Genomic DNA, 10,030 nt, shown 5'->3' with positions numbered 1-10,030 from the left:
ATAAATGAGCACATAATGAAGCCCTCAATAAAATTTGATTGTCAAGCCACTAGAAGTACAACTGTATATGTCTTGTATCAGTAGTGCCTTCTTTGTCCTATTCTGAAGTTTCATAAAGCACGTAACGCTACAGTGCCAACCTAACACACTTAACAAAGGTCCAAACGCTCAAAACATGTTCTTTCAACGTTTACGATGCCTCCGCTTTCTCGTCACGGCTTCGACGCCACACCGCGACACAGGCATCGTCCCAGTCGCTGGCCCAGCGCGCTATCGCCACTCCGAGCAACATAACAAAGGCAAAGAGCTTTGCGTTGCACTGTCCAACTGCAGGTTATAGCAACTGCGCTTGGAGCGAAACCAAAACTGCCAAAAAAATACTTGTACACTAGTTCGCCAGTCAATAGAATGCCAATCCGAAGCCTGTACTTCCCATCATTCCCATGATGGTTGAACGATCGCAGCGCCAGATTTGCCTCTAGGTATACTAATATGAAACTCTATGGTCCCTGCAAAAAGCTCAAAATCTAATGTCGCAGTCGCGCGGAGCCAATGCCCAGCCGAGTCAAGCCAGATGAGTTTGGTTTTCAGCCGAGCTAGCAGAGCAGAGAGGTTTTCACGTTTTCGCTATGGATTTCCTCGGTCACTAGTTTCATGGTGTCATATTTATATGCACATTTCCGTGACTAAACGTTTGTGTAAACGCAAGGCTGGCTTGTTCACCTCTGTGCAAAAAATATTGCGGCAATGTTCAAACCATTCTGAGCTTTCACTAGGCGAATACTTGCAGTGTGGTTGCGTCGAATGCTCATCTCTGTGCCGGCCCTGCGAGTTCTGTCATCGTGTTAGCGCTGTGCTTTTCGAATTGGTGTCCTGAAACACTGACGCAGTTCCCATTTTTTTGCTTTTGAAGCGTCGCCTTTCCATGATGGTCAAAGAGGGTGAGTTACTGCCGATTTTCTATGGCGGACTGCGCGCTTGCAAACAGCTTTTCGCCTTTAACTTTACGTTTAGTCCGGCAGAATTTGCTGAACATTGTTATTTGCAGTTTGCTCTAAACCTGCACACAGGGCTGTTCACTGAAATAAGCGCTGCTTCTTGGTAAACGGGTTTTCTCAAGCGCCAGCCACTTTAATTTTGATGTCGCCTTTCTTGATTTCGTATTGGTGGCCGCGTACAAATTGGCACTCGGAGAAAAAGCAGCCGCGAAAATGGTGCTGGCAGTGATAGTTGAAAGGGCCGTTGCCCCCTCTTCCGACGTTCAGTCGTGCTGATTCCTTGAGAGTTCTCTAAACAATCTTTTCAGCTGCGTACTTAGATTTGTATTTAGAGCATGCTTGGGTGTGTGTAAATGCAGGTGCAAGTTAAAGAACCACCGGTGGTCTATGCTAAACTTTGAAAACCGTCAATACGCATTGCGTGACTTTGAATATAAAATCCATCAATATATCCAGAATGTAAAAGCCCATCAAATGGTCAGCATATCAACTGTCAGTTGTACAGCGGCCACATTGTGATGGAGAAAGAATTAAAAAAATGGTTCCCCACACAATAGCCTAGGTAACACCATTGCAATCACTTTCTGCTGTGTTTGTGCCCCGACCATTGCCCCTTTAATCGCAAGTGCCACTGATGGTGCAGAATAGTGCCATCTCTCGTACCGTAGCGCTAACCTTATAATGGTGAACCGCTCTGCGATTCACAAGTGTATTAGGAAATAAAGGAATAATAAAGTAAGGAGGTGCATCATAATTACGCGTCACTCAAAATGATTGCTGCATTCAGCTCAGTCCTGCATCATCGAAGGTACTCAGTGATAAGAGAAATGAGAAGCCATTAGGAAGTTTAAAAAGAAGGGAGGGGGGGGGAAGCTGCAGTTTCAGAAAAGCTGTCACAGGCTACATTAGGCTCATTAACACTTGCTAGTTAAGGACGAGCAAAATGATAATTCTGCTCACTTGGTATAGCTAACTTATTGCAGCCCAAAAAACTGGCCAGAATAATGTTAGCTCACCTATATATGTTTAAGCATACGCCATGATGTGCAGATCCTTCAGACATTGGCCAGGACTCCAACCAGGAGAGTAGCAAGAGCCCCAAGCGTGAAGGTGAGAAAAGTCCAAGACAGGAGGAGGAGGGTGCGAGCAAGCCCAAGAAGGCCAAGTTCAAAGACGACGAGAAGGGGGTAAGTGCTGCCTGGTGAGGATCTGTTACCCAGTGCAATTGCTCATTCTCTCACACCACCCCCCTCGCTTTCCTTCTTACACATGCCCAGCCTACTGTAAAATATCAATAAAGTACCACCACAAAGCTGAGTGAAATAGCAAAACATGTTGTAGAAAGGAGGGTGTCTTTGGGCCTGCACAAAAGTTTAATATGATGGCCATAACATTTCTCCCCAGAAGAAGAATGAAACAAGCAAATCTAAGCAACTCCTAGGGGTCTACATCAGATGTTACGATGGCAGCTTTTGACAACGCCGGCGTGTTGAGAGAGGTCTGAGCCTCTGCCAACCCATAACACATGTTGAACAGGCAACAAGACACAACACAAGATGATGCATAATGCAACACAATGTTTTCTCACATTGCATAGCACTCGCTTGCTATGTGTTTGCGTGCTTGCTATGTACAGTTAAACCTCAATATAATGAAGTAGGTAAAATCGACAATTTGCTTCGTTATATCGAAATTTTGTTGTATTGAAATATGACCTTTTATGCAAATAAGTACAGTCTCCAATTGATGTTTCTACGTGAGAAGGGGTCGCATAATTTTTCGAATTATCAGGCAATCACAAAAAGCAAGTTTGAATGAGAAAACAACTCCTTTTGACGAATTTAAGGTCGGCGATGAATGATAGTTTCATGCCAAGTCGACGATATCTTCACATCACCATCAGCCTATATTATGTCCTCTGCAGGACAAAGGCCTCTCCCTGTGATCTTCAATTACCCCTGTCCTGCGCCAACCGATTCCAGCTGGTGCCTGCGAATTGCTTAATTTCATCACCCCACCTAGTCTTCCACCATCCTCGACTGTGCTTCCCTTCTCTTGGCACCCATTCTGTAACCTTAATGGTCCACCAGTTATCGAACCTGTGCATTACATGACCTGCCCAGCTCCATTTCTTTCTCTTAATGTCAATTAGAATATCGGCTATCCCTGTTTACTCTCTGATCCACACCGCTCTCTTCCTGTCTCTTAAAATTATGTCTAGCTGTTATGTTATGTCTAACTTATGTTATGTTATGTTATTATGTCTAACTATTAAATTATGTTACATTGCTCCTTGCGCGGTCCTTAACTTGTTTCTGAGCTTCTTTGTCAGTCTCCAAGTTTCTGCCCTAATATCAACACCGATAGAATGCATTGATTGTGCACCTTTCTTTTTAATGATAATGGTATGCTTCCAGTCCGGATTTGACATGTCTGCCGACTGCGCTCCAACCAATTTTTATACTTCTCTAAACTTCCTTCTCATGATCAGGGTCCCCTGTGAGTCCTAGGTAGACACAGGTAAACGTACTCCTTCACAGACTGTAGAGGCTGACTGGCGATCCTGAACTCCTGTTACCTTGCCCGGCTATTGATCCTTATCTTTGTCTTCTGCATATTAATCTTCAACCCCACTCTTATTCTCTCTTTGTTGAGGTCCTCAATCATTTGTCTCCAGTTTTGCTGAACAGGACAGTGTCACCTGGAAATCGAAGGTTGCCAAGATATTCGACATTGATACTTAGTCCTAAGCCTTCCCAGTTTAATAGCTTAAATACTTCTTCCAAGCACGCAGTGAATAGCATTGGAGAGATTGTGCCTCCTTGTCTGACCCCTTTCTTTATAGGTATCTTTCTACTTTTCTTGTGGAGAATTAAGGTAGCTGTGGAATCTCTAGATACTCGCCAAGATATTTACGTAAGCGTGCTATACTACTTGATTACCTAATGCCGCTATGACTGCTGGTATCTCTACTGAATCAAATGCCTTTTTGTAATCTATGAAAGCCATATAGAGAGGCTGATTGCACTCTGCAGATTTCTCGATTACTTGACTGATTGCATGGATGTGATCCATTGTAGAGCATCCTTTTTTGAAACCTGCCTGTTCTCTTGGTTGACTAAAGTGCAGTGTTGTCCTTTTTCTATTGGAGGGTATCTTAGTGAATATTTTATCTAATACTTTAAGTAAGCTAGTGGGCCTATAATTTTTCAATTCTTAACGTCTCCCTTTTTGTGGATTAGTATAATGTTGGCATTCTTCCAGTTCCCTGGAACTTTTGAAGTCGATAGACAGTTCGTATAAAAGGCCGCTAGTTTTTCAAGCATTATGTCTCCTCCACCTTTGACTAAATCGACTGGTAGTCCATCTTCTCCTGCCGCTTTTCCCCATTTCATATCTTGCAAGGACCTTCTAACTCCATCGCTAGTTATAGAAGGAGCCTGTAACCTGTTGAATTCTACTTCGAATGGAGTTATCGTGGCTGCTTTGGGTACTGTACAGGTCAGCATAGGATTCTTCCGCCGTGTTTACTATATCTTCGGGATTGCCGATGATATTACCCTGCTTGTCTTTCAGTGCATACATCTTGGTTTGTCCTATGCCAAGTTTCCTTCTCACAGACTTCAGGCTGCGTCCATTTTTACTGCTTCCTCAGTCTTTCTCACGTTATAGTTTCGAATATCACTTATTTTCACGTTGTTGATCAGTTTTGACAGTTCCGCGAATTCTATCTGATCTGTTGGGTTGGAGACTTTCATTCTTTGTAATCTTTTTATTAGGTCCTTTGCTACTTGGGAGAGCTTACCTACTGGTTGCCTTGATGCCTTACCTCCCATTTCAATTGCTGCTTCTGAACCCAGCCTAGTTACGATTTCATTCATTGCCTCTGTGTCATCTTCATCTCTCTTTTCTAAGGCTGCATATTTGTTTGCCAGTGCCAACCTCAATTGGTTTGGTTTTACCCTTACTGAATCTATGTTGGCCTATTTCTTCTTGACCAATTTTACGCTTTCTCTCTTCAAATTGAGGTAAATCCTAGCCCTCACTAACCTATGATCACTGCACTTTACCCTACCCAGCACTTCTACAGCCTGCACTATGCTGGGATTGCCAGAAAGTATGAAATCAATTTCATTTGTTGTTTCATCATTAGGGCTTTTCCAGATCCACTTTTTGTTCCAACACTTCCTGAAGAAAGTGTTCATTATTTGCATCTTATTCCTTCCCGCGAATTCTACCACCATCTCTCCTTGAGCGTTCCTAGAATCCACACCGTAGTTGCCAATTGCTTGTTCACCAGCCTGCTTTTTTCCCACTTTTGCAGTGAAGTCACTCATGACTACAGTATACTGAGTTTTCACTTTTCGCATTGCTAATTCAACATCTTCAAGAAACTTCTATTTCTTCATCATTGTGACTGGAGGTTGGAGCGTAGGTTTGTACTACCTTTATTCTATACTTCCTATCCAGCTTTACTACGACTACTGCTACCCTCTCATTAATTCTGTAGAATTCGTCAATGTTGCCCGCTATGTCCTTATGGATTAGGAACCCTACTCCGAACTGCTTATCTGGTAGTCCTCTATAGCAAAGGACGTGGCCATTTGTCAGCACTGTATAAGCCTCACCAGTTCTTCTAACCTCACTGAGGCTAATGATATCCCAAACAATGCCTGATAGTTCCTCAAAGAGTCCTGCTAGGCTAGCTTCACTCGAGAGGGTTCGGGTATTAAACGTTGCAAGGGTCAGTTTTCATTGGCGGCCTGTCCGGGTCCAGAGATTCGTAGCACCCTCTGCTGCGCTACAGGTCTGACCTTGGTCAGGTGCTCCGCCGCTGCTGTGGACTGAGGGCCATTGGTTATTCTTCACATAGGCGGTACGAATTAAGTGAAGCTGGCCACGCTTTCACGTGCTCTCCGCCCCTGCGGCTGATAGTGTCACCCGCACTTGGACGATGCTATCATGAATAGCACTGGCAGCAGGGAGCAAATGCTTCATCTGCCTCTTGCTTCAGCAGGTCACCGAATTAAGCAACCTTCAATACTAAACGCGCAGGAAGACAGCTTACATGATTCCACGCCGTCTTGGCACCCCCATTCTTTGCACATGTGGCAGATTACCTCTAAAGCAGCGTACGCGGCTGCATATGCACTCAGCCGCATTTCCAGCCATGCGCAGCCATTGCCGAGACACACACCAACTTTTCCCTGCCCCTCGCACGCGCTTCATTGCTTACCGCGAGCCCACTGCCCTCCCCTCGGCACTCATGCATGAAGCCAGCATCTTTCTCTCTCGCTCTCACACACTTTCAATCGCGCCTAAAGCACAAAGTGCGCGGGGCAAGATAGGATCTTATCGCACTTGGACTTTATACGGAACATGATGTGGCTTCAGTTCAGCGGTCACTCTTGGGTCGCTCTTGTCGCACTGCACACATTCTGAGAGGTGGATTTGCGAGCAGTCGCTTGTATATCAATAATTTAGACAGCTCTTTTCTATTATCTTTTACTCCCGTTATCCCTTTCCCCAGCACAGGGTAGCCAACCAGCCTGAGAAAGGGCCAACCTCCCTGTCTTTCCCTCTATGCCTGCTTTCTTCCTCCTTCTGACCATCTGCATCCGTGAAAGCTTCCATTTATTGTCTCGGCATTCCTTTGCTGTGGAAGTGAAATGTTGTTATATTGCAATTGCAAACACACTTCGTTATATTGAGGTTCTAATTACATGGTGTTCTATGGACAAGAGGTTAGGAAAAGTTAAATACTTCATTATACAGAGAATTTCGTTATATTGAAGTTCATTATATTGAGGTTTGGCTGTATTTTACAGCATGATAATGTATTACCTTCTCTGGCCTTGTGTTAAATAATATGCTCTGCAAGAGAAGTTACAAGTGAGCACAGACACAAGCGTGCACCTACATTTCATTTTGTTGTTTTTGCAAGCATCAAATAAAGAAGACATTCTCTATGTCGGCTCTGCTTTCTGATTTTCGGCTCTGCTTTCTGCTTTCTGGCTCTGCTTTCTGACATCATCACGAGGCCTCCAATTCATGACACAGCGACATGGAAATACTGCGACAAAAACATGCTACTGTTCAAGTGGCAGTCACCAGGATCATTGACATGACAACTCTTACGCAGACTAAACCAACACTAGCTGACTGACCATCTTAGCATATTGAAGATGAAGGAACTCAAGTATTATTGGCAAACAAAAAAGACACGGACGTAATAGAAAGACGCGTCTTTTTTGTTGCACAATAACACTCGAGTAATAGATTACCGACTTGCCCGGAATGCTGCTCTCATTAAAATGAAGGAAGCTATGCTTACAGACCTCGATAACCAAGTAGAACAGCAGGTTACCGATGATAACCTTGAGGAGGAGCTCCGAAGCGTCGGACAGTATAAAGAATGTATTGTTCTTGTGTAGTCCCTCACTGAACGCATTTTATGCCCGCTCCAATCAAAGACAATGCGTCTTCCCACGATGACTCTCGTCAAATACGTGCAGAGGTTAAGCTACCTAAGCTTGTTTTTCTGAAGTTTTACGCCCACTCCATTAGGTGGCCAGAATTTTCGGATCAATTTGAGTCTATCATACACAAGAACCGATATCTCACAGATATAAAAAAATTTATATATCTTCAGAGCTATCTCACGGGTAAAACGGAAAGAATCATCAGTTGTACAGTAGCTAGCTGTGTCATCAGTGGCCTATCGATAACTAATAAGAGTTTAAAACACAGCTATAGAACTTTAGAACTATATTCACTGATTGTTAACGGACACATGCGCCATCTTATAAACCTACAAAAAGTTTGTTCCTGCGAAACTTTCGAAGGACTTCAAAGGTTGCACGAGGAAGTACTGACCTCGCACCTGTCAATCATCTCAAAGTTAAGAGATGTTTTGGTCAATCTCTCCCAGACAAGAATTTATAAGTTACTACTCGCGCCTTCAGCGATGCTAACCCTATTATGTACGGTGCCGTTATCTACTTTTAGACTTCAAGACAGTTGCAACAGTTCAGCTACTGCTACACAAGTCGAGTGTCGCACCTCTACAAAACATGACTACTCCACAATTAGAACTGGTGGCCCTCATTGCAGCATGACTTACTGCAACAGTGAAACATGCCCTGAACCTAGCAGACGTTGAAACAGTTATGTGGACTGACTCTATGATCATGATTAATTGACTGCCCCACTCAATAAAAAGCTGCAAGTAGTTCGTAGCAAGCCAAGTTGCAGAAATACTCCCCTTAACTGATTTGAGCATGCGGAGACATTGTCCAGGCCATATGGAGACATTGTCCATGCAATCGAAATCCGGTTGATTTACAGCAGAGCAGAGCAACTCTTGGTAACTTCGATTTGTTGAAAACGACCGAACTTTCTCAACACTGAGACCATGTTCGACAAGCCTTGATGCACCGAAGATACGGTCAACCTAGAAGAAACTACATGTTTGACAGCAGCTGTTCAACCAGTACTTACAATTGTTAACATCAACGACTACGGCTCTTATAACCGACTGATGCGTATAACTGCATGGATGCGGCGATTTGCTAGATGCTGCTGGTACACAGATGCCAAAAAGAAAGGACGTATAGATGTCATTGAAATACAAGAGGCTGAAATTTTTTGGATGCGCTGAACACAAAATAAAGTATTTGGACGTGATGTCAGCAGAACGGACATTACACTCCAGCGGTTTCAGTTCATATCACGATGAATCGGGGATCCTTCTCATGGCAGGTCGACTCACCTTGTTTCTTTCTGTTCTGCGTTCCCTCTTTCTTTCCTTGTAGCGCTATTACGCATTCCTTAGTGTTCAGCTAACTCACTGAGCAACAAATCTGACTAAATTGTAGAGCATAGGCATTAAAGGCAAGGAGACCGAGACACAAAACACGAAAGTGCACAGAATAGATCACCAGTCACCAATTGTCCATAACAAAATGTGCAAAATTATCAGCTTGAGGAAGCACCGCGCATTCATGTGTAACCATGCTCTGAGTATGACATTTTTTTTTTTCTTTTTCATCTTCCTTATACCCTTCAGTACATGAGGAGCTTATACCCTTCAGTACACGTGGCAACTTGTCTGCGCAGGCAAGCCAAGCCTTTGGCTGTTGTAAGGAAATACAGCCACATATGTGTGGATAGGGGAGCACATATGGTTTAAAGGGACACTGAAGAGAAAACCAATTGAAGCTATATTTGTAAATTGGTCTATATTAGTAAATTTCACTTCTGGAGTTCGAGAAAAGTCATGCATGCCATGAGAAGTAGCTTTATAAGCCAGAAAAGATGGAAAAGTGTAATTACGGGTGCTGATACCACCTTGAAATTCCCATGCCACCTCGAGGTGACTGAATAGTTTTTCACAGCTGTCTGCTCTGGTCAGCTGCAGCTTATAGTCAAAGATGGACTACCTTGTAGTATTCTGAATGTGCCAAGGTCTGATCTTCTGAGAAAATATTTAGAAAATACGAGAAAATATTTTGAAATCTGCGACATCACATTGCCGTACCGGCACTGCAGTTTCGACATGAAATTATAAAAAAGTATGTTTGGCCTTTGTTTTTGTTCCTAGTAGTCAATCTGTTGCAGTGAAATGAACGAAAATCGATTTGTGAAATAGTACTTTCTCAGTGTAAGCTCATACAGTGTTTCTCTTTAGTATATGTTTAAGGAAGCGAAGCAAAATCCACGGAAAAAAGAACATCGAAAAGCAGTGTAAAGTCACAGTATACAAGTGCAGTGTGTCATGTGCCAACCATAGTTCCTCTGGCATGTGCACATCACACCTTATACTCCATTTTATAGATAATTGGCAACCCTATGAATGACGGTGGTGCTCCTGAGATGAAGATAGAAGGCAGTAGAACAGGGGCGCTATAGCATAAAACTATTCCAAACTTTTCTATTCCAGTTCTGCAATCAGCTCTCTATGATTGGTCAAAAACTTTTTTGAACCACCCTCACTTCGCCTGTCTGTCATACGACATCATGAAAACCGTAAT

At 43.3% G+C, this 10,030-nt stretch overlaps 1 protein-coding gene across 2 annotated transcripts in view; it reads left to right on the top strand.

The window, feature by feature from the left end:
• The first annotated feature begins 570 nt into the window (after window positions 1-570).
• The window catches only part of LOC126523664 (uncharacterized), a 63,866-nt gene continuing 54,406 nt past the window's right edge, over window positions 571-10,030 (top strand). For both annotated transcript variants that reach the window (XM_055066952.2, XM_050172263.3), the window contains exons 1-2: window positions 571-941; window positions 2,049-2,185. In XM_055066952.2, coding sequence (XP_054922927.1) covers window positions 926-941; window positions 2,049-2,185 — 153 coding nt within the window. In that variant the 5' untranslated portion in view covers window positions 571-925. The remainder of the gene's footprint in view (window positions 942-2,048; window positions 2,186-10,030) is intronic.

This window comes from Dermacentor andersoni, chromosome 6 (genome assembly GCF_023375885.2).
Source record: "Dermacentor andersoni chromosome 6, qqDerAnde1_hic_scaffold, whole genome shotgun sequence".
Taxonomy (NCBI): Eukaryota; Metazoa; Arthropoda; class Arachnida; order Ixodida; family Ixodidae; genus Dermacentor; species Dermacentor andersoni.
Note: the sequence above shows the minus strand (reverse complement) of the source record. Positions and strands in the feature narration are given on the sequence as shown.